Source organism: Leiobunum rupestre, chromosome 5 (assembly GCF_980474605.1).
Source record: "Leiobunum rupestre chromosome 5, qqLeiRupe1.1.hap1, whole genome shotgun sequence".
In the NCBI taxonomy this organism is placed as follows: domain Eukaryota; kingdom Metazoa; phylum Arthropoda; class Arachnida; order Opiliones; family Sclerosomatidae; genus Leiobunum; species Leiobunum rupestre.
Genome location: NC_143388.1, coordinates 66953342 through 66978913, shown reverse-complemented (window position 1 = coordinate 66978913; position 25572 = coordinate 66953342). Strand labels below are relative to the sequence as shown.

At 39.2% G+C, this 25572-nt stretch overlaps 1 protein-coding gene and 1 long non-coding RNA gene across 5 annotated transcripts; both read left to right on the top strand.

Annotated features, from left to right (window-relative positions):
* LOC149945649 (uncharacterized) lies at positions 1–19608 on the top strand. 4 transcript variants are annotated; one of them, XR_016481070.1, is made up of 4 exons: positions 1–204; positions 934–1336; positions 17853–18032; positions 18188–19608. It is a non-coding gene; the product is annotated as an uncharacterized LOC149945649 (long non-coding RNA). The 4 variants fall into 4 exon arrangements; XR_016481069.1 differs by having other exon boundaries at positions 18107–19607; XR_016481068.1 differs by having other exon boundaries at positions 17853–19607.
* On the top strand, positions 8508–9152 carry LOC149945650 (uncharacterized). The gene has a single exon (XM_090176653.1). The coding sequence runs from the start codon at positions 8508–8510 to the stop codon at positions 9150–9152; it is 645 nt and encodes a 214-aa protein (XP_090032779.1).
* Positions 19609–25572: the final 5964 nt, after the last annotated feature.

Below are 25572 nucleotides of genomic sequence, written 5' to 3'. Positions count from 1 at the left end.
CGCAATGCGTAAAAAGCGTGATTAATCTAATTATTTAAAGGAACGTCATCCGCCTAGTGTTAATGGATTGTACATTATCTTCGCGCCACGTCAAGAATTCTCAGAGTGTGTCGTCGTTAGTGAGTCGTGCCACTTTCAAACGATTAGTTGAAGCTAAATTTACGATCGAAACGTCTCCAAATAAGAGTATTTATGTAAATTTTGGTGAGTCAAATTTTTAATCTTGTGATTTTTAAATGTTTATCTTTATTATATTTTATTAATTTCACGTAAGATCTGACGTCAACGTATAAATTTTGATGATCCTTTTTTGTTCCTAATTTTAAAATGGTAAATTAACAATTATAGTAGAAAGAAGGTGTGGTCTTTACAATCTATATGCTTTGTCTAATTTATGAATTCAAAGGTAAAAAACTTCGTTAGATTTGCATGTATAGTTATAATGAACCTAGTTGTTCTATGGGGCTTAACATATTAGACCCCTAGTAACACTAGATATATTAAAACTATACAGAGTGTCTTAATTTGATAGGCCCAGGCATTTTTCTCAAAAACTATAGTTGCTATAAATGTTAAATTATCAGGATATACTCCCTCGGGGAGGACCATTTTGTTTTGGAACTTTCAGAACAATTCTGAAATGTTTCACCTTTTTCCAATTTCTTTTTGAACGATAGGTGGAAGACGAAAATTTTCAATCAACAAGTTGTAGAGCGTAATAAAAAACCTTCGATGATATTGGTTTGGTCAAAAAAGGACAATGTTTCATTGAAATAATACGTCATGATAAAAACAAGTTGGTACTACCCAAAAAGGTTTACGTCTCATGAAAAAGAAAATTAGAGAAACCCATCTAATTTGAAAAGATCGTATGTTTGTAAAGATAAAAAAGGGACTGTTTTTTAAGCAAAATCATTTTTAATCATTTTTTAGAGGTACCATTCCGTTTAAACATCTGGGCTGGTCTTCTGGGAGATCACGTTATTGGCCATTTTTCTTCCGCGTTGACTCAATGGGCAGAACTACCTGGCCTTTCTACAAAATGAAGTCACAGACGAGTTGGAAGATGTGTCATTAGTCGATGTCCCACGCCTTTGGATCCAGCATGACGGTGCACCTGTCCACCAAGAAAGACACGTCGTGAAGTACATTAACAACGAGTTCCCTGGGCGATGGATAGGCAAGAAAGGTCCAGTACGATGGCCTCCGAGGTTCCCAGATTTCGCACCACCGGACGTTTTCCTGAACTTTGGGATTCGTCAAGAAGGAAGTGTATAAAACACCTGTCCCTAACGTAGAAGATCTACGGCAGAGAATCATCGCAGCGTTCCAACTTGTAATGTAACGCTTTTCTATTACTAATATAGGCCTATAGGTTCCTAGCGTTGAAATATACTACTACTATGCTACTAGATTAAAATGATTCGTAAGGACGCTAATTAATTATTAAGTAAGGACAAGTTTTTGCCAAACCCAGATTCTGATTTAATGATCAACTACTAAATTTAGTATTAGACAAACTTATAAAAATCGAAATACTAAATAAAAACCAAATAACACCTCTAACAATAAAATACTACTAGTTTATTTAACATGACCCCCAAAATAACTACATGCAGCATGCACTCGACCAATGCCAGACTACTAAAAATACATGTTCTACTATATACACTAATTGCGCCATGTAAAAAGTACTCATCACTATTCTTGATTATCGTTGGTCTCGAGACTTGAAAATAAATAAAAGATGGGTAACGTTTTGAAAAATATTCGTTCCATTCCACACTCCGTAGAGCCGAACGACCTCGAGAGGCAGAAGAATCACCCCCCAAAAAAAATTAAATGGAAATAAAACCTGACAAAATTTAATGAATTAAATATATACAGGGACTAATTGCGTGGCTTAGGATAATATGTGCCACGACGACATTTACAGTAACCGGGAGTGTACCTTTCCCAGGACGTAAAGCGTACGAAATAAGATTTATTTTTACACAGAGTCCCTTGATGCCGTAACTTATTTGCGGTAACGCAAATTCATATGGAAACTATTGTCGGCTGGAGGACGAATTTTATTTGGTTTCACTTTCTGGGGTGATAATTGGGGCTCTGCAGTAACTTGGTCACGCTCGGTGTCGAGCTTAAGTCCCCTTAAGTTAAATGTCCCCCTTAATTCCTTGCTACTATTTATATCGCGTAGTTTGTACGTATAGGGAGATAGTTTAGGTCCTATAACGAAGGGACCTTCCCAAGCGGGAGCTAATTTTGCTGAAAATCTATAACCGGCCGACGATTGGTAGTGTGTTTTCTTTAAGACTAAATCTCCCTCCGTGAACTCAAACTGGCTCTTCTTTTGGTCATAAAGAACCGCGTTCTTTTGCTGGGCTTCTACTAAATTTGCCTGGGCCTTTTTTATGGCTCTACTAATTAATTCGGCTTTTGCTTAGGCGTCTATTTGCTGGCAGCCTTTCGATAACTGATTATGGTCTACATTCATTATGGCTGATTCCCGTATTTCCCTGCCAAAATTTAGGAATGCGGGAGAAAATCCCGTAGACACATTTTTTGAACTGCGTAAGGCCTTAACGAACTGTTGCAACCCTTCGTCCCAATACTGGTGACTTTCTTTAACGTAACATTTTATCATCATTCCGAGGTTTTTATTAGCTCGTTCGGTTTGGTTACTTTGATGACTATAGAATGATGTGAAGCGCTGTTTAATGGAAAATAGCCAACATACTTCTTTCATAAGATTGGATACGAATTGCGGCCCTTTATCACTAACTATTCTATAGGGCCGCCAAATCGAGAACACACTTGGTTGATCAGTAAGAGGGCTATGTTTTTAGTCGTCGATTTCTTTAGAGGGAAAGCTTCTACCCACTTGGTGGAATAATCTATAGCTACTAAAATTTTAGTGTTCCCCCTTTTACTTGTCGGGTATTCACCTTTAAGGTCGATCCCTATTTCTTCCCAAGGCTGAGAGGGTTCTGCGTATTTCATAAAACCGGCCTGCTTGACGGACGGAGATTTATGGGCCTGACAGACTTTACATGACTTGACAAACCTACTAACATCTTTCGTCATTCCCTCCCACGTGTAATATTTTCTAATTCTTTCTAATGTTTTACTATAACCTTGATGACCGGACGATGGAATATCGTGACAGGCGGACATGATTGTGTTGACTAGACATTTGGGAACTACTATTTTAAACGATTCTACTATTTGACTTTCGGAACTCTCCCTATTAGTCGTTTCTATAGGGCTATTTCCTAACTGACCTACTACAGGAATATTTCTATGAATTATTCCGTCAATTAATTTACAGGAGGGTGCTATTTGTTTTATCCAGATGCCTATTTTGTCATTGGCGCCAACTGAACCGTCCTCCAGACAGGTCAACAGACGACCAGCTTTCGAGTCCGCACTCTGTTGTTTTATTATCAATTCTCTATCGAATGTGATACTTTCAAAATTTTCGGTTGCTATGTCTACTGGTCCTACGACAGGTTCTTCCATTTCTAACGCTTCCGGTATGCGGGAGAGCGCGTCTGCTACTACATTGTCCTTACCGGGGATGTATATAATTTTAAAATGATAAGGCTGAAGTCTAGTACTCCACCTAGTAAATTTACCAGTCGGATCTTTCGCGTTTTTTAACCACTCGAGATATTTGTGGTCTGTAATGATTTCGAAGGGGGCTCCCTCTTGGTATATCCTGAACTTCTCTACGGCCCAGACAATAGCTAAACATTCTCTCTCGGTGCTTGATAGTGTTCTTTGGGTCGAGTCTAAGGTTTTTCTCGCGTATTGAAGCGTGTCGAAGGCATCCTGCTGTTCCAATTCCCACTGCCAACTAACATTGTCATGGGTCAAATGATGTAGGGGGTTAGCTATTTCAGCGAACTTAGGGATAAAACGTCTATAGAATTCCACCATGCCTATAAGAACCGCCTGAGTTGACGTACTGTTCGAGGAATGGGGTAGTCGGAAATTGAGCGCACCTTTTCGGGGTCTACTTCAATACCTTGTCTAGAAACAAGGTGTCCCAGGATATGCGTTTTATTTCGGCAAAATTGTGTTTTTGACGATTTAATGGTTAGGCCATCGGTTCTTAGAATCGTTAGGACCTTTTCTAAGCTTTCGAGATGGTCTTCAAATTTATCAGATACAATATATAGATCGTTAAAATAATCGAACACGCCTTGTTTAGCTAATCCACCGAATAAATTGTTTACCAGCCTTTGGAAGTAGGCTGGGGCGTTGGTAAGCCCAAACATCATGAATTTGGGTCTATAAATCCCACTATGGGTTACAAAGGCGCAAGTATCTCTACTTCCCTCATGCAACGGAATTTGCCAATAACCGGATCGCATGTCCAATACAGTTAGGTAATCTGGGGCTTTTATGGATTCTAAAATGTCCTCGATTCGGGGCAAAGGGTACGAATCTTTACGCGTGATGTGATTAAGTTTCCTATAATCTATAACTAGACAGTGTTTCGCATCACGTTTTTCAACTACTAGTGTAGTCTAACATTTCTTGAAATATACTATCGATTATCTCTTTCTTATGATTATAATATCTATATGGGGGACACGCTATCGGCATACTATCACCCGTGTCGACGTAGTGCTCCATGGATTGCGTTATACCTGGGTTAACTGAGAACACGCTCTTACATTTGGTAACTAAAGTCCTTAATCACTCACGTTGTTCATTGTCTACTGGTGCTGCTTCTTAAGCCTTATTAATCTCTTCACTAACAAAATCCTCGTCTTCGGATGAACAACATTCATCTAAATTGAAATTACTACCACTATTGTATAATTCGTACCAGACGGACGGACTTGCATCCCAACACTAACTCAACTGACCGTAACTAACTATCATTCCCGACGATTTTAAAAAGTCCATGCCTAAGATATAAGGGTAGGCTAGGTCAGCAAGTACGAGCGCGTCATGTGTCAAACGTTTTCCTGGAAATTCTATAGGGATTCTAGTTGATTCGTTAACGTTAATTAGATTTTTGTTTACAACTCTAAGGTTAATATTGGTCGGTGAAATTTTAATTCCTAATTGTTCTAAATTATTAGAGAGGGTACGATCAATAAGTGTAACTGAGCTGCCTGACTCTACTAATGCTATGGTCGCGATATCCGCTACTTTAAGTTCAATGAAACATTTCTTTTTGCATGTTTCGAAAAACATAATCAACTTGTAGGCTAAAGGTTAGAGGGGTTTCCATATGGAGAAATAATTCGCGCATTTTGTTTACGTAGTCGCGAACTCCCTCGGTATGACCCGGTCTGCGATTTATAATACGCTCGGCCAAAACCGTGTCATTTACGTGGAAAGCGAACCACTTTTTAATTAAACACTGCAACTCATCAAAGTCTGTCGGCCTTACCCTTAACGACTGTCACCATTCCAGTGCTGGTCCCAAAAACATTTGCGGTGCCCAGGTTTGTATAAATAGGTTATCTGGCATAGCCAGTGTTTCCCTAATTTGGCGAATCTTATCTATTATGAGGCAAGCTGGAACGTATATTTAACGAGTTGATACTATGCAGACGAGGACAACTATTAATTAGCTGAGAAGATTGACTATTTGCCCCTTGGGCCATTCCGCCCCAGAGAGTGGTGCTACTAGAGATTGAGCTTGCACAATTGATAAGAATTGAGATTGCAAGTCTTGAAGCTGCTTTTGCATTTCGGCTAAATCAACATACCGGCAGGAATGGGACTAACTTTGCTTGGCAAGGGACTATTCATGCCTGACGTGGTCGTAGTCAGAGCATTTGAGACAATACTATTAATTGGCGTTGAACTAAAAACTAAACTTGTCACGGTTGTATTAATCAGACTACTACTACTGGATATCGAAGGTTAGCTACTTACGACTACTACGGGTAAACTAGTGGCTACTATTGCAGGGCTGCTAGTTGTGACTACTTTATTACTAGATCCATTCCCTCCCAAAGTAACCCAGTCGCGTTTGCGTTCATTTTCCTACTATTTCTTTTCTGATCCCGTTTGGCTCTAGCTATAGCTTGGGTTTTCGAAAAGGATTGACAACAGTCGGAACAGCTTGAAAATGATCCTAATTGGGGTGTACACTTCGAGTGATCAACCGGACGTCTAATCCAGAGTTAATGTGATTATTTCATTCTAGGAATCTACGTTAATAAATTTCCCCATAAACAAAGTTTCTTGGTTAAACTGGCATAGAGAGACAAATCCCGGCTGGGCCTCCAAATGAATCGCTTTTCTAATACTAATATAGGCCAATAGGTTGACATATACTACTACTATGCTACTAGATTAAAATGATTCGTAAGGACGCTAATGAATAATTAAGTAAGGACAAGTTTTTGCCAAACCCAGATTCTGATTTAATGATCAACTACTAAATTTACTATTAGACGTTGAAGATACGATGAGGCTACTACTATTGACTACGAGGTGTTGTGGTGGTGATGCGCAGATGAAAACCATGGTCCGGCGATAACTGCTCAATTGGCTGGTGACATTCATAGATTGCGACCGGCGCGAAAACTATGTTCCTTTTTTAAGGTCATCCAGAGCGGTGTTTTTAAGATCCGGAGATTCGGTTCCTCTTCTCTCTTTTTTAACTTCTTGTCTCCCAGTTTTGTTGTATAAGCCACGTGACTTTTTGGGTCCATCCTGGTTTTTTCGTTACCCAATCGAATTACTATAACGGGCTGTCACGTGGAGAGACACTATGATTTGACAAATCACCAAATTTCAACGTAGGGCTTTATTTCAAACGCCCAAAAGTTTCAATTTCTTGAGATCACAAGACGCGCACACATTCGGTGACAGGAGGGGAATTTCAGGCATCCATAGAGATTCCTTTTAGCAGAAAAGTAAAAATGGAAACACGTTGGATCCCTCTTTTGGCCTTTCGCTAACTACTTCCTATTTCCCACAAACTATCCAACGCGACCATATGGGGATGCCGAGGGACGTAAAATAATTGTTTCCTTAACAAAATCTAAAGGAGGGGTAACGTATTGAAAAATTTTCATTACAGTAACTCCTGAGATGGTCCTCGCTCCGTTTCAAAATATGCTTCATCGCGCACGGATTTGTATTGCAGCGGACGGTGGAATTATTGAACCTCATCTATATAATAAAAGCTTATGGTTGGGTCAACCTATTTTGGGCGATTTATTTATCGATTTTCTGACGCTTTCCGCGCGCGCGGTACGGGCGCGAGGTTCGCGTGGCATTTTTTACGTACGCTACTATTCTTATTTTCGCATCGAGTCGGCTTCGATTTCAGATTTCGATTTTAATTTCTTTATTACAAATTTTCAAAAGTGACGCAAATGTCAGTTTTTAAAATTCTCAAAATCTGTCGCCCCTGAGAGATGGGCCGTGTTTGTCCCAATCCGCAATACACCCGAAATTCTATCTCTTTCCGCCGCGAATAACGGAGCGGGGGGGGGGGCTTATCAAGTAGTTTCAGAAGGCCTGTGAGTTTCGGAAACCGAGAGGGGAGGGGGAGGGGGTGGGGGGTCTCGGGGTCGTTCCGGTTTGAAAGACCCGTTGCTCTATCGGCGTAACATTCAGTCACGTGGCCTTTATGCCTAGGTTCGTTCACGCGCTCTCAGCTGTTGCTATGCCTCAATCCAGTGAACCCTCATTTATGCCGAGCCTGGATCAAGTGCTAACAAAGACGACTTAATCACTCTGTCTTCATTGAAAATGTGAATTCGGGCAAAAGCACGTGATCCCTCAGACAATGACGACTTCGTAGGTTAGTCCCGTGGCCTCTCTGCGTAGGTTGGTTTTTTCCTACATTTCTAATCATTTTAACACGCTTTCCGCTCGCTCTCAGCTGTTGCTATGCCTCGATCCAGTGATCCCTCATTTATTGCAAAGCCTGGATCAAGTGCTGACAAAGACGACTTAATCACTCTGTCTTTATTGCAAAAGCGAATTCGGGCAAATGCACAACGTCGGTGCCGATATGCGTAGGTTAAAATTGAGAAGACTGCCTTACGTGGACAACATTATGCTCGAACAACTTTCGAATTAACTCTGGATAAAAGGGTGGCATTGAATACCACGAGGGGACAAAAGCGCGGAATCAAGCGCCCGGTTGACGCCTCAAAAAATCGATTTGAATACTGCGAAAAGACAAAAACGCTTGGTAATAAACGCAGTGTTAACGCCGTCAAGAAGAGCAAAAATCCATGTCGCCAGAAAATATTTGCAAGCCGCTTATGTTACTCGCGCACGCTGTTTGAACCAAATCGTAGCTCGCGTTTATAAGGGTGCGGTTTGTGATGTTCCAGAGTTTTCGCTCAGCAACTTTCTTTTAAAATGCAAATTTTGTGGCTCAAATAATTTTAGGGCGGAAGAGCTGGCGGACAAAAAAATTATTTATGGTTGCCAAAAGGGTTAAGTAAAATTGCCACTTACCCCTTCTAACCCACATTTCATGGAAGTACTTTTAATGGATCCAGACAAATATGCTAACAATTTTCAAGGGAACATTCGCTATTTTAATAGCTTTCGCCTCAATGAGCGCGTCTGTAGAAACATTTCTTCAGAGTGGTCCTTTTTGCTTTAAAATTCACGGGCAAACCTATCGCCGAACATCCCGGTCCACAAATCCGGAACCTGGAAAACCACCTCGATACGCCCAACTGTATATTGTAGTCTCCAACGAAGCGCTGAATCAGCGCAAGGCTATTTTTCAGAACGCTGACTGTTTTCGTGAAACTATGAGTACATTGATCGAATTTATGGTTACTAAAAATGGTAAAACTAAGTCATACAAAATGATATCAGATGTCGAAAAAGAACTGGTTATTGATGGTACGGGATTTCCATCTCTTACCCTTTCTTTTAAAAAAGATCCTAGAGATGACCTGAGACGAAACAACGTTCCACGTGCCACTAATGAAATCGTGGTTGTCTCCCAAAATGTTGATGGAGAGCCATCTTTTGACAGAGACTTTAAACTGTATAACAAGGCTTCCAACTTGACTCAATCAATATCTATTTTACATTCGAAATGTGATCCGATGATCTATCCGATTCTTTCTCCTTACGGGAATGATGGCTGGAGCGTTAACTTGAGGAGCGTTGGATCCAAGCACAAATTAACCTAAATGGATTATTATTCGCACATATTGTCCGTTCGGAATGATTTTACTTCATTTCTTGCCACGGGGAAATTGACTCAACAATTCATAGTAGACGCGTACGGTAAAATTGAAGAAAACAGATTACATTTTTTTCGACAAAACCAAAAACAACTACGCGTAGAACAATACAGTGGATTAATGGACCACGTAAATTCTCGATCCCAGCGACTTGGCTTGAAAGCGGGAACATTTCAAGGAAGCCCTCGCAATATGACGCAAGCTTATTAAGACGCAATGGCGATTGTCAGAAAATTCAGCCGTCAACATATCTTTATTACAGTAACCTTCAATCCCAGCTGGAAAAAAATTGTAGAAAATCTTGGCGGCACCGAAAGAGTGTACCGACCTGATTTAATTGCTCGCGTTTTCAATCAAAAAGTCAACCACGTTATGGACGAAATAACTAAAGGCGCTATTTTTCGTCGAGTGATCGGTAAGGTTCACGTTGTGGAGTTCAATAACAAGGTTTACCTCACGTACATCTTTTAGTAATCCTCAACAGTTGAAGATCAGCCAAGAACCAGGAATGATATAGACAAGATCGTTTGGGTCGAAATTCCTAACCAGACCTTAGATCCAAACTTATATACTATAGTGACCAAACACATGATACACGGCCCTTGCGGTAAAGACTACCCTGACGTTCCGTGTATCGAAAATAGTCAGCGTAGCTAAGGGTTCCCAAAAGAGTTTGAATCTGATACTCGCGGAAACGTCGGCGGTTACCCACGTTATCAGAGGCACAAAATTTCTTCTTTGGGTTTTTTCAAGTCACGGTCAGGAATAAAGAAAAATATAATAATTGGGTAGTTCCGTACAACCCTTACTTAACCAAAAATTTAAACTGCCATATTTATGTCGAAATATGCGCTTTGGTTAAAAGCGTAAAAAACCTTTTCAAATATGTATATAAAGGGTATGACTGCGCTAACATAGAAATATCACCAAGCGAAGATTCGGCATCGGACGGCGTTCTGAATCGCGATGAAGTCAAAATATTCCTCGATTCCCGTTATATCAGCGCACCTGAAGTGATCTGGAGGATTTTCGGTTTCAAGATGCATCATCAGTCGCATCCGATTACACGTTAGAAAGGGCCAGAATCAAAGAAACCACTTTAACGGCTTGGTACAAATTAAATCAAATCGACGCCCAAGCACGGGCATTTTTATATACAGAAATGCCGGACCATTACGTGTTTCAGAAACCAAACAACGTGTGGAAACCGAGGAAATCTGGCAATGTCATCAGCCGCATGTGCTTCGTCAGTTTAGCCGAAGCCGAGCGATATTACCTTTGACTTCTTCTCCTACATGTAAAAGGAGCTCGCACTTTCGAAGACTTGCGCACCTTCAATGACATTCTTTATCCGGTTTTGAAAGAAGCTGCTTCCGCAAGGCACCTTTTGGCGGATGATGTGGAATGAGACAGTGCCCTCAAAGAAGGTACTTTCACTAAGATGTCAACACAGCTGCGAGAGTTATTCACGTTCATTTGCGTTTTTGGGTGTCTAAGCAACGGCCCGCTGCTTTGAGATGTACACAAAGTCGCCTTAATGGAAGATTTTGAATTTCGAAAGGAACCGAACCCAGAAAATTTAGCTCTATTCGACATTGGAAGAACTTAGCAAATACATGGGAGAACGTGTTCTGATTTTGGTTTGCCAGAGTCGGAACCACCTCCGGTTAACGTTGAAAGTGCGGATTTTTGCCCAGAAATTGAGCGAGATCAAAGTGAGGTACTTGAATCTCAACTAAATAAAGAACAGCAGGACGTGTTTGATTTAGTTATGCTAGCGGTAACAAATCCTGAGTGTCCGAAAAGATTATTTTTCGTTGACGGACCAGGCGGAACTGGAAAAACCTACCTATATAACACGTTCATGAGCGTTTTGAGAGGAAACTCCCATGTTGTTCTTCCAGTCGCTTCAACTGGAATGGCCGCTACTCTTTTAAAAGTCGGAAGAACTTATCATTCGCAATTCCAGCTTTCAGTACCCTTGACAGAACCCTCAGTTTCCAAAATTCATTCTGGATCCCTCGAAAGGAAGCGTATGAAAGAGGCGAAACTATTACTTTGGGACGAGGCAAGTATGACTCCAAGCATCGCTTTACTCGCCGTAGATAAATAACTAAATGAAATAACTGGCCAAAATTCGCCTTTTGGTGGGAAGGTTATGTTGTTTGGAGGTGATTTCCGGCAAACCCTTTCGGTTCTTCTACGAAGTACCAGAGGGCCATCGTTCAATCAAGCATGAAATACTGTTCTTTGTAGCCTCATTTTATTATGCTTCGATTGACGAAAAACGTTTGTACGGGAGCAGAACAGAAATTTTGCGAGTTGGGAGATGGTGAGATTTATAATTCCTTCGACCTTGGCTATGATATTGTAGAAATACCACCACAGTATATTTCGCAGGATTCTTTTTAACGGACATATTTGGGAAAGAATTCCCCTCACTCCAAAGCAAAATTTTCGCTAACCGGGATATTCTGCGCCCGAAAAACGAAAACACATTCGTTTTGAATGACAATGTTTTGGATAGGTTGCAAGGGTAGACACAAATTTATTAGTCAGTTAATTCCGTAGACACTGATGACAAACAAGAAAGGCTCAATAGTCCAATTTAATTTCCCAACACATTGACAACATCAGGGATATCATTATACTCACTAAAACTCAAAGTCGGAGCGATCATAATGCTTGTCAGAAATTTAAACACCAAAAAAGTCCTGTATAACGGCACTAGGTTAGTTATTAATGATATGAAAGATAACATAATTTTAGCAGAAATTTTAACCGGTTCACGCATAGGACAGATAGTATTCATTCCAAGAATAGACATAAAACCTTCGGATTCAAATATGCCATTTAGTCTGAAAAGATGACAATTCCCGATTCGCGTTGCTTTCGCTATAACTGTGAATAAAGCACAGGAGAAAACTCTAGAATATGTGGGCATATTTTGCCAGAACCTGTTTTCGCTCATGGACAACTATATGTTGCTTTTTCCAGAGTTACTTCAGAAGAAAATATTAAAGTTCAAATTCTAGATACTGATTAACAGGGTACACTGGTAAAGAGAAAACCTAATATTTTCACAAAAATGTAGTATACAAACAGATTTTGTAAATAATCTTAAGTACAGTGCTTTTTATAAAAACATCACATAACTTTAAGTGGGAGTGCTTTGGAAATGCATATTGCTTTTAAATACGTGTTTAATCCAAATACCTTAAATCAAATAGCGTTTTTTAAAGTTCCTTTGCAATATTTCAAATTTAACAACGTTAACATAATAGAAAAAACAAGTTAACAAGCCAAAATATACCTCTCCTCGAAAGAATTGTCCCTGGTGATAATAATTTATCGAGACGACCCTTAAAGATATCTCCGCAATCAGAGTTATTTACTAAAAACGTAATCCCGGTTCAATCCCGCCCATTATAAAATTTTAATTATAATTAAAATACTTGTAACGAAACAGCCGAATTTAATTTATTCAGAATAATATAAATTAAGTAGTTACAACAGTGAGTAAGACGTACTAAAACAATGCACAATTGAATTTAACCCTATTTACAGAACAAGTTTATCAGTTAAATATAATACGAAGCAAATTTTAATGAAAGAAATATCTACAGAGGGTATTAGTATTTTTCTCGCTTACAAAATACTTGCCGCCTCTTTAACGCTCATTTTATTTCAACACCAGCCCTTTATGAAGATACCGTAGAATAGCTTTATTCGACATCTGGTAGTGGACAACTCGTAGACTTAATGTTGACGTTGTGACACATACCGCATGAAAAAGACGAATACCGTCCAATTTCCAATATCGTATAATGACTCGCACACCCAGGAAATCAATGACTGCATTAGGAATCGTAGATCATAAACGCAAAATTATTTTCTAATACAAGTTTATTTTGAACCATGAAGTATCTGTAACTATAGTTTATTACTTACTATTTACTAGGAATCGTATATGTCCAAATATCCACACCAATAAAAAATGTATTAACAAGAAGCGAAAAACTTACCATTCACAAAGCACAGAGAGCCACTTGACTAAACACCAGTTCGTATATCAATAAATGACCGTAGATGGAATAGTTAGGGCTCTTTATAAATAAAGTCCAACGAACCCAATTGATGAACTGCATTAAACATCTTAATCAGTGGAGAAAACGTTTAAAATAAATTACGAAGTAATGACGACCCAGTTAAAAACCAGACCAACATAAGTGTATGAGCCCGATGTATACAACTCGATATTTTCTTCATAAATCAACGATTACGCTTGAAAACTAAATACGCTAAATACACAATAGATAGAAATATACGACAGAAAAAACGAAATAAATTACAAAAAACTAAGAACGTGAACCTCTTACGGGTTCTACACTTAAACATCTTATCTGCTGACTGCGCTAAAACAAGATTTGACCTTTAATTATTCATACCTAAAAACATTTGACTTTGAACACGATTAATATACTCTTCCACTTCAGCTGAGCTTATAATTTACTTTGAATCGTAACATGTATCGGTGGTTCTGTGTTTGAACACTCGCCTGTCACGCAGGAGGGCTCGGGTTCAAATCCCACCCGATGCGATCGCAAAATGATACTAACACGGTTACCGTAAACAATTGGTGGAAACCCTGCCATTTGGACGGTGAGACGTTTACCGTAACCCTCAGCACTCGGTCCGTCCCAATAGTCAATAAGAAGGAGGTGAAGAGAAAGCACCCATACAAAACGAACACATAACAAACTCAACACCCACAACCGCCACAATACACACTCAACATTCCCACATAAACATTACAATAACAAAATTATTTTAAAGCTTAGGCCAAACCGGCGTGACGGTGAGCGTTGACGAAAAAAAAACGACCGCAACCAACAAAATTCGTCAGTTAACGCTCACCGTCACAAAGTGGTTTTGCCAAATTGCATACATGGTTTTTCGAGTTTGCTCCGGTAACGCGTTTTGGACTTTGTTCCATCCCGCCCGGGCTTCCCAGCTAGTTTAAAATAAGACGCGTGAATTCTGGAATTCTGCTATGTAAATTGTATTTCCTCTTAAACATAATTTAAAATGATTTGACTTTTTTACATGGCATATTATTTCAATGAAAAATTGTCTTGTTGATTGAACATTTTCGTCTACAACCTATCGTTCAAAAAATAAAAATTTCAAAACGGTGACAGATTTCGCGATATTTCTGAAAATTCCAAACGAAAGGGGGTCCTCCTTGAAAGAGTATATCCTGATAATTTCACATTTCTAGCAACTATAGTTTTTGAGAAAAACGTCTGTGTCGATCAAATTAAGACACCCTGTATACGCAAATCTAACGAAGTTTTTTCCTTTAAATTAATAAATATGTATTTAAGTACTTTTTACACACCAAAGTCTACTGTTCTATCTTTTGATATATCCGAAATGTTTGTTATCCAATTTAATGGAACTAGATAGTGTTTCCGAAAGTTTTAAATTTTTGTCTGCCAGAATTTATCTAAGGGAGGTATGAGCTTAGTTTGTGACACTTTCCTTAATTGTCAAATTCAAAACCCAACAAATTTTGTTAATCTTCTTTAAATCAAATTGGCGAAATGTCCCGTCTTCCCTAATTCCAAAGCGTTTTTTATAAACGCGTCTCGGTTTAACTGAAAATTTCCTGGAAATGCATTTAGGCTGTCACTGCATATTTTTACCGCTCCGAGGGGACAAAGGAGGGGTTATACAATCACCGTGTCTGTCTGTATGTGTCTCTGTCCTGCGTTCGCAGTTTCCGTGCAAAGGTTAATCATTGCGTACTTAGTTTCTCGAAGGGTTGGCAAAACCACCGTGTTACGGTGAGCGTTAACGGATTGATTTGCGGTTCGGTTTGGATGGTCTTTTTTTCGTTAACGCTCACCGTCGCGACAGTTTTAACTCAGTTTGATTGGATATTTCGTTATTGCAATGTTTATGTGTAGGTTGTAAATGTTGAGTTTGTTCTGTTTGTGTTATGATAGTTGTGGATGTTGAATTCGTGTTATGACGGTTGTGGGTGTTGAGTTTGTGTGATGATGGTTGTGGATGTTGAGTCTGTGGTGTTTGTACGGGCGTTTACTCTCAAACTTCTTCTTAATGACTTTGGGACGGACCGAGTGCTGAGTGTTATGCAACCTCTAAACGTCCAATGGCAGGGTTTCCACCAATTGTACACGGTATTCGTCTCAGTATCAATTTGCGATTATTGGCGCCAACCGGGAATCGAACCCGGATCTGCCTCGTGCAAGAGATGTACTCTAACCACTCAGCCACCAACGCTTGTTACGTTACAGTGTTTTCTAAAAAACAGCCTTGGCGAATGTCCTTTACAAAGTTATAACGTTAGGTACTATAATTTATTCTACATCATTTTAAATATTTATAAATTCTATTAATTTTATATTTAATTAAATATTTATAAATTATATTAATCTTATATTTAATGAAATATTTATAAATTATATTAATCTTATATTTAATGAATTATTTATAAATTATATTAATCATATATTTAATGAAATATTTATAAATTATATTAATCTTATATTTAATTAAATATTTATAAATTATATTAATCTTATATTTAATAAAATATTTATAAATTATATTAATCTTATATTTAATTAAATATTTATAAAATATATTAATCTTATATTTAATTAAATATTTATAAATTATATTAATCTTATATTTAATTAAATATTTATAAATTATATTAATCTTATATTTAATTAAATATTTATAAATTATATTAATCTTATATTTAATTAAATATTTATAAATTATATTAATCTTATATTTAATTAAATATTTATAAATTATATTAATCTTATATTTAATTAAATATTTATAAATTATATTAATCTTATATTTAATTAAATATTTATAAATTATATTAATCTTATATTTAATTAAATATTTAAGTATTTTTATGTAAAATATGATCGTGATCAGAAATTGAACTCGGGTCGCATTGTTACCATGCGGATAGTTCACGGCTGGGTCATTGACTTCCTTAGGGAGCATATTAAAGTAAAGGAACCGTTATGATAAGGCCGGTTTTGTTACTAAACGTTAGAATACAATATATGTGGATATTTTTTTATTGTACTTTGTTTTTTAATTTTTGTGAACTTGTTTTTAATTCGTCGGGAATTGAACCGGGAGCGCGGTTTTTGAACTTTGATTCGTTGGCGCTGTGTTATTGATGCCTCTAACGTTGTGTTTTAAATCTGTAATATATATTTCAATGACGATGTTAAACTCTTTAATTGTCAGTAGGTTTAGTTTTTTCGGATACTCTTTTTTTAATATAATATGTATCTGGGTTTTAGACAAAGGAAGGGTCGTTTGTTATTTTTACTGATCGAGATAATGTTGTTTTTTGTCTATTTTTTGATCTTATATTTTTATCTTTGGTTTTTTGAGATTATTTGTTTTTCACGAAAACGTACAGTTTTGGAGGACACTTTACAATGTGTACGTCGTGTTGTTTAGCTTATCCGGTTTCATGATAATAACGTCGAAAATTCCTGTTTGTTAATGGTAAGGTGTCGCACTAACTATTCCGTCTACGGTCATTTTTACCTCTCCGAGGGAACTTTGTACCCTGTAGGGGTTATATAATCACCGTGTCTGTGGGTGGGTGTGTGTGTCCTGCGAACGCGTACTCATTTTAAGGGCAAAGTGTAATCACTGCGTACGCTTTGTGTTGAAATCACCGCGTTCGCAGTTGCTAGGGCTCTTTGCGTTCGCAGTTGCTAGGAATTAGGGAGCGAAGTCTAAGGGATGGCAAAACCACCGTTTGACGGTGAGCGTTAACGGATTACAATGCGGTTGGGTTTGGTTTTGAATGTTTTACGCTCACCGTCGCGACAGTGTGGATGCAGTTTGATTGGATATTACGATATTTTAATGTTTATGTGTAGGGTGTGAATGTTTAGTTTGTGTTATGACGGTTGTGGGTATTGAGTGTGTTATGTTAGTGTTGGTTATGTTAGTGTTGGTTGTGTTAGTGTTGGTTGTGTGTACGTGCATTTTCTCTCCAACTTTTTCTTGTTGACTTTTGAGACGGACCGAATGCTGAGTGATTAACAACCTCTCAACTTCCAATGGCAGGGTTTCCACCAATTGTTCACGGTATTCAGCTTAGTGTCTATTTGCGATTTATTGGCGCCGGCCGGGAATCGAACCCGGGTCTGCTGCGTGGAGAGATTTACTCTAACACCTCAGCCACCGACGCTTGTTAAGCTTCGGTGTTTTTCAAAAAAAGCTAAGCGGTAGTCCTTTACGCTGTTATAAAGTTATTGACGTCAATTTGTTTCCTACAACATTTTACACTTTTGTAAAAAAAAATTTCAACAACATTTTACGCTTTTGTGAATTATATTGAATTTAAAATTAATTAATTATTTTTACCTCTCCGAGGGGACTTCGTACCCTAGGAGGGGTAATACAACCACCGTGTCTGTCTGTCTGTGGGTCTGAGCTGCGAACGCGTTCGCATTTTCGGAGCAAAGTGTAATCGCTGCGTACGCAGTTTCTTAGAATCAGGGAAAAGGTTTTTAAAAAAACTGCCCTCTTTTTGCCATTAAGTGTAGTGTAATATTTTCTTAGGCTGAGATTCGAACCCGAGGCCTCCTGTACGACAGGTCAGCGTTCTGCCGCAGAACCACGGATACAGTTACGCTTCATTGAAAATTTAAAACTCCTCCGAGGAGAGGTATATTTTGGCTTGCCAACTTGTTTGATATACGAGCTGTGGTTTAGTCAAGTGGCTTTCTGTGCTTTGTGATGGTAAGTTTTTCGCTTCTTGTTAATTCATTTTTATTGGTGTGTGGATATTTGGACATCTACGATTCCTAATATAGTCATTGATTTCCTGGGTATGTGATATTGGAAATTGAACGGTTTTGGTCTTTTTCATGCGGCATGTGTCACAACGTCAACAGGAAGTCTACGAGTCGTCCACTACCAGATGTCGAATGTAGCTATTCTAGGGGCGAGTGTTGAAATAAAATGAGCGTTAATGATGCGGCAAGTATTTTGTAAGCGAGAAACATACAAATACCCTCTGTAGATATTTATTTAATTAAAATTTGCTTCGTAATATATTTAACTGATAAACTAATTGTTCTGTAAATAGGGTTAAATTCAATTGTGCAATGTTTTAGTAGGTCTAACTCGCTGTTGTAACTACTTAATTTATATTATTCTGAATAAATTAAACTCGGTTGTTTCGTCTCAATTATATTAATTGAAATTAAAATTTTATACCGGGCGGGATTGAACCGGGATTACGTTTTTAGTAAATAACTCTGAATTGCGGAGATATCTTTAAGGGCCATCTCGAGAAATTAATACCACTAGGGACAATTCTTCCGAGGAGAGGTATATTTTGGCTTGCCAACTTGTTATTTCTTAAGAAGTCTACGTCAAGCGTAGTTAAAATAAAGTTGGTTTGACTTAAAGAATTGTTATTTCTAAGTGAAGCACCCAAAACTAGAGGTTAATTTAAAAAGTCGGTTTCTTTAAAGATAAATTACTTAAAGGGATATTACCTGCAAAGCAATCTTTATGGAAGATCGCTTCAATTTTTTTAAATAACCCTGTACAGTGGCGCCAAACATTTCTAAAGCCAAAGTCAAAAGTTGCAAAAGGTGCAAACGTTGGTGTTCCACACCAAATACCTTATGTTATATTCCCTTTAATTGGCCCCCTCTAATCAAAGAACAGAGGTCTCGCACTAATGTTCCTCAATGCTCATAGTAAGTTTCCGAAAAGAAGAGTTCTTAACTGGCAGATGTTCTTAATTCGAAGTTCAGCTGAAGCCCGTTTTAAGAAACAGTGACGTAGATATAGTATGGCAGACTTTAATTCAACGGAAAATAGTGTAATTCTAGTTATAGACCTATTCATTTGCGATCCTTATTTTTGAAAGAAGGATCACAAATGTTTAGAAAAGTAATATTTTTCAGCACCGTTTCACTCGCTAGTGAAAAAAATTCCAGCCTTACAGGAGAATTTAACTTAACGACGATTTACTCTCTTGAATAATAAAAATCAGCCCTAAGGATAATCAATGCATTTTTAAGAACTATTTCATTTTCATAACTAACACTTTTGTTAAATACTTATTAAAAAAGTAATTATCTTCAATTCAAAACATATTTACGAAAATGAATAAAATATAAATTTTTAATATATATAATTAGAAATTTCCTTAAGTAGCTTATAAGCCATTTAAATAATCAATTTTCGTTTTAAGAAAATAGTTAATTTTCTCATTAAGCAAATAATTAGTGTTCGTATTTAGAAAATAATCAACTTCCTTAATTTGGAAATATTCAATTTTGTTATGTTGTATCTTTGTAATTTCCGTTATTAAAATTAATCATTTTTCTTTAGAATTTTTTTATTATTTTTTAATTAGTGGCTCATAAAAAGGTTTGCGTTAATGTTAATTGCCCATTTCTTTTTCCAATATTTATCATTTTTATATTTAAGTTAATTTCCTTAAAGACACCTTAATAATTGTAAGTAAATAAATTCCTTAACTGGAGCATTAGCACTTTTCTTGATTAAAAAATTTTTAGTTTCATTATATAGCCACCCATTAATGTATTTAATTTGTCAAAACAAAGTTTCATTCATAAGTATATTAACCATTTATAAGTTTTCTACCAATTTTCTAAATCAATAAAGCCGGCTGCATACATCACACGTGAAGCGAGAGACGACACGCTATATTAGAAAAAAAATAAAAGTTTCGCCCAAGCTTCGCGCACGCTTCGCTTGTTCCTGCGCAAACTTGGTTTTTGAGAAAACGAATGAGTATGCGCTCAAAATTCCCTTGCGAGCTTTATGTGTACTGCCAGCCTAAATGAGTCATTTTACTTACTAGAATTTATGCATGTATCAAAAGTAAAATTAATTTATTGTTAAAAAGGGCGCTGTTCAGCCCAGCCCCCTCTGTTGCACCTTTCATCTTTCAACCTTCGTTGCACCTTCCGTCATTCAAACTCCGTCACATCCTATGTTAAGCATCCTCCAACATTCAATCTCAGTTACAAAGTATATGAACATCGCCCTTCTTTGCACCTTCCATCGTTCAACCTAAGTTGCACTCTAAGTTGAGCAACCTCCAATGCGCCATCCGTCGTTCAACGTCCGTTGCACCTTCTGTCGTTTAACCTCCGTCACAAATTATGTTTAGCTTCCATAAATGCAATCTCGGTGGCAATCTAAGTCCAACGACCTTCTTTGCACTCTCTCTCTCTCGTTCATCTTAGTCGCACCCTACGTTAAAAAACGTCCAATGCAATTATCGTCGTTTAATCTCCGTTGCAAACTTCGTTCAAACCCGTCCGTTGCACATTCGGTCATTGAACCTCCGTTGAAAACAATGTCAAGCTGCCCCCGTTACACCTTCCGTCGTTCAACCACCGTTGCAAACTATGTCCAGTCTCATCCGTTACACCTTCCGTCGTTTTACTTCTGTTGCAACTGTTGTACAGCCACTCCGTTGCAACCAACGTCCAGCCCCTAGGTTTCACATTCCGTCTTTCAACTATTGTTGCAACCTATTACTAGCCCCCCCCCCGTTGCACCTAGCGTCTTTCAACCTCCGTTTCAAACTTTGTCCAGCCCCCTCCATTGCATCTACCATCAATCAACCTCTATTGTACCCCATCGCCAGTCTCTTAATTGCACTTTCCATCGTTCAAACTCCGTTGCACCTTTTGTCCAGCACCCTGCGTAGCATTTCGATCCTTCGCCTCCTTCTAAAATTTCTATCTTTCAACGTCAGTTTAACCCTCAGTCCCTCGCCCTTCATACTATTTCGGTCCAACCCCCCTGCTGCAATTTCCACACTTCAACCTCCCTTGATTACTCTGTCCCTCACCCTACGTTGCATTTCGGTCCATCACCTCCCTTTGGAATGACGGTCCTTCGAACTCAGTTTATCCCTTCGTCCCTTCTTATGAGTTGCATTTCGGTCCTTCGCCTCCCGCTCCAATCGCTGTCCTTTGACCTTTGTTGATACCTTCCGTCGTTGAACCTTTTAGGCACACTATGTCCAGCCCCCAAGGTGCACTTTCCGTAGTTAAACCACTATGGCACCCTATGTCAACCTCCATTGTCACTATGTCCAACCCCTCAGTTGCACTTTCCAACGTTCAACCTCTGTTGTACGCATTGTCCAGCACCCTCCGTTGCACCTTAAGTCGTTCAACCTCCGTTGCACCCTATGTCCAGCACCATGCGTAGCATTTCAGTTCATCGCCCCTGCTGCAATAACGGTCCTCTGACCTTAATTGATAACACCGTCCCTAGCCCTGGGTTGCATTTCAGTCCCTCTTCTCCTGCTGCAATTACGGCCCTTCGACCTCGGTTAAAACCACCATATCTCGCCCTACATAGCATTACTTTCCATCGCCTTCCGCTTCAAAAACGGTCCTTCGACCTTTGTTGATACCTTCCGTCGTTTAACCTTTTATGCACACTATGTCCAGCCCCCTCCGTTGCACCTAATGTCCAGTCCCCAAGGTACACTTTGCGTAGCTCAACCACCGTGGCACCCTATGTCCAGCCCCCTCCGTTGCTTAATTTATTAATCAACCTCCATTTTAACATATGTCCAGCCCTCTCCCTTGCACTTTCCAGCGTTCAACCTCTGTTCCACTTATGCTCAGCCCACTCCGTTACTACTAATGTCGAGTCCCCAACTAGCACTTTCCGTAGTTTAACCACTGTGGCACCCAATGTCCAGCCCCCTCCGTTACATCTTCCATCAATCAACCTCCATTGACACTATGTCCAACCCCTCCGTTGCACTTTCCAACGTTCAACCTCTTTTGTACGCATTGTCCAGCTCCCTCCGTTGCACCTTAAGTCTTTCAACCTCCATTGCACCCTATGTCCAGCACCATGCGTAGCATTTCAGTTTATCGCCCCTGCTGCAATTACGGTCCAATGACCTTTATGAATACCACCGTCCCTAACCCTGGGTTGCATTTCTGTCCCTCTTCTCCCGCTGCAATTACGGCCCTTCGACCTAGGTTGAACCTCCGTCCCTCACCCTGCATAGCATTACAGTCCATCGCCTCCCGTTACAATAACGGTCCTTCGACCTTGGTTTATACCTTCCTTCGTTTAACCTTTGATGCACCCTATGTCCAGCACTCTCCGTTGCACATTGTGTCATTCAAAATCCGTTGCACACTATCTCCAGCCCCCTCCGTTGCATAATCCTTCAATGAACCTCCATTGTACGCTATGTCCAGCTAACTCCGTTGCACTTTCAATCGTTTAACCTCTTTTGTACCCAATGTCCAACACTCTCCGTTGCACCTTAAGTCGTTCAACCTCCGTTGCCCCTATGTCCAGCACCTTGCGTAGCATTTCGGTCCATCGCCCCTTCATCAATTTCCGACCTTCGACCTCGGTTGATACCTCCGTCTATCGCCCTTCGTTGCATTGCGGTCCATGCCTTCCAATGCAATTACGGTTTTTCGACCTTGGCTGATACCTCCGTGTCTCGAATTGCATATCATTTCGGTTCATCGCCCCCTGCTGCGATATCTGTCCTTTGGACTCGGCTGAACCCTCCGTTCCTCGCCCTCCATAGCATTTCGATCCATCGTGCCTGCTGCAATTACGGTCTTTCAATCTCGGTTGAACCCTCTGTCTCTCACTCTGCATAACATTTCCGTCCATTGCTCTTTTAGCAAATTCCGTCCTTCAAACTCGGTTTATACCTCCGTCTCTCGCCCTACGTTCCATTGTGGTCCATCGCCTCCCAATGCCATTAAGGTCCTACAACCTTGGCTGACACCTCCGTCCCTCAAACTGCCTAGCATTTCCATTGCTGGAATTTCTGTCTTATCCCGCTGCAATTACGGCTATTTGTCCTTAGTTGATCCTTTCGTATCTCGCTCTGAACAGCATTACGTTCCATCGCCTCCCGCTTCAATCACGGTCCTTCAACCTCGGTTGACCCCTCCGTCCCTCACCCTGCATAGCATTTCAGTCCATCGCCCCTGGTGCAATTATGGTTTTTCGACCACGGTTGAACCCTCCATCTCTCGCCTTGCGTAGCATTACGGTCCATCGCCTTTGCTTCACAATCGGTTCTTCGGCCTCAGTTGATACCTCCGTTACTTGCCCTGCGTTGCATTTCTGTCCATCGCCTCCCGCTGCAATTACGGCCCTTCAACCTCAGTTGAACCCTCCGTCCATCACCCTGCATAGCATTTCGGTCCATCGTGCCTGCTGCAATTTTGGTCCTTCAACCTCGGTTGAACCCTCCGTCCCAAGCACGGAATTGCATTTCCGTCCATAGCCCCTGCCACAATTTCGGTCCTTCGACCTCGGTTAAAACCTCCGTCCCTCCAGGGGCGTAGGAACGTTCTAGAAGTTGGAGGGGGCAAAGATAAACGAAAAGGGGTCTGGAGAATGGTTTTTAATTTTTAATGGAGTGTAGCTTCTCCGAATGCATGTGTACTTGTTACTACTATGTAAATTGGCGGGAAAAGACTGAAATGTAAACCCAGTTGAGGTTCTATAAATTGTATATGCTTTTAAAATGATAATTTGAGCCTTTTGAAGATTTCAACTGACCAAAGGTTGGAGGGGGCAATAACATTAGTTGCCCCTCCCAGCAAAATTCTAGGGAGGGTCATTGCCCCCCTTCCCCTCCCGGTTCCTACGCCCCTGCGTCCCTCACCCTACGTTGCATTTGGTTCCATCGCTGCCCGTAGCAATTATGGTCCTTCGACCTAGGTTGAACCTCCGTCCCACACCCTGCATAGCATTTCGGTCCATCTCCACCCGTTGCAACTATAGTCCTTCGACCTCGGTTGAACCCTCCCTTCCTTGCCCTGCATAGCATTTCGTCCATCAATTTGCATATATCGACATTGGTTGAAACCTCCGTTTCCTCACCATGTAAAGGATTTGTCATTTTTTAATATATATCGTAATTTGATTATATCTCTTACGAAAATGGCATCATCCCATTTCCAAATTAGATCCATCTGGAGCCTGAAATAATTCAGTGGGATGCAAATTCTGGTCTTATTTAATTATTTTTATCAATTCAAATGTTCATGAATTTTATATATTGGAATTTGATTCAAATGTTATAGTTTTTAACTATTTTGACTTGGAATTATACCATATCCATTTTGATTCCAATCATATAACAGATACAATTTTCACAATCGATTACATAACAAACGGTAACACATACCACCTGTCAGCTTCAATAACATTGGGACCAGTAATATTTTAAAGAAATCGCTTAATTTATTACTAGATAACTATTTAGTTTAAACAATGTTTCATGGTAAAACGTCACGGATTTTTCTTGTTCCAAGGCCATTTTGAATCTTAAATCTAGGAATAAAATCAAACCCGCTATGGGTCAATTGCACACCTTAGAAAGATGTAATTTCGCATTATCATTTGAAGGTTTTAATAGGCACTCACATAGGTTCGAAGTCGCATTTAAAATAGGTTCTTATTGTTTAATAATGCGCGTAATGTCGTTTATGTTTGTCTATTTCCAAATTAAAAACAATTAAAATTAAGAGTAGTCATATATGAATTGTTTTATTAAGCTTAAACGCAAATATAAACTTATCCTTAAAATGAAATATTGTTGTTCTTTAAAATATTATTTTGTAGTTCTTTAAAATAGTGTATTGTAGTTCTTTAAAATATTATTTTGTAGTTCTTTAAAATAGTGTATTGTAGTTCTTTAAAATTTTATTTTGTAGTTCTTTAAAATAGTGTATTGTAGTTCTTTAAAATATTAAATTGAAGCTGTTTCAAATATTATATTGAAGCTGTTTCAAATATTATATTGAAGCTGTTTCAAATATTATATTAAAGTTCTTTAAAATATTATATTGTAGTTGTTTGAAATGGTAAAAACCAGTTGATTGACACTTTTTCAGTTTTTTTCGTGGTATTTTTTAATGCCTCTAGCTTAAGAGTTTGCTTGAAAACAATTTCAATTTAAAGCCCAATTGGCTGTAGTAGTTGATTGTACTAGTTACGATGTTAGTGAAATACAATGTCATCAGGTATATTTCCAGGTGAAATTTTACTGGTTCTGCTGACAGTGGACGCTGGCCCACGAAGGGTCGGAGTGTGCAATTACTGGTGGCTTTACCGGGAAGTCGGGGTCCGGCTCTTGTAACCCGTCACGGGCGGTGGCGCACTGGGAGATGTTAGCTCCGTCCAAATGGTCCTATCTCCACCTCCGACTTCGGTCCGGTGTGGGCTGGTAACTGGGCTTCGGCCCAGGCTAACGGAGAGGGGCCTGGCA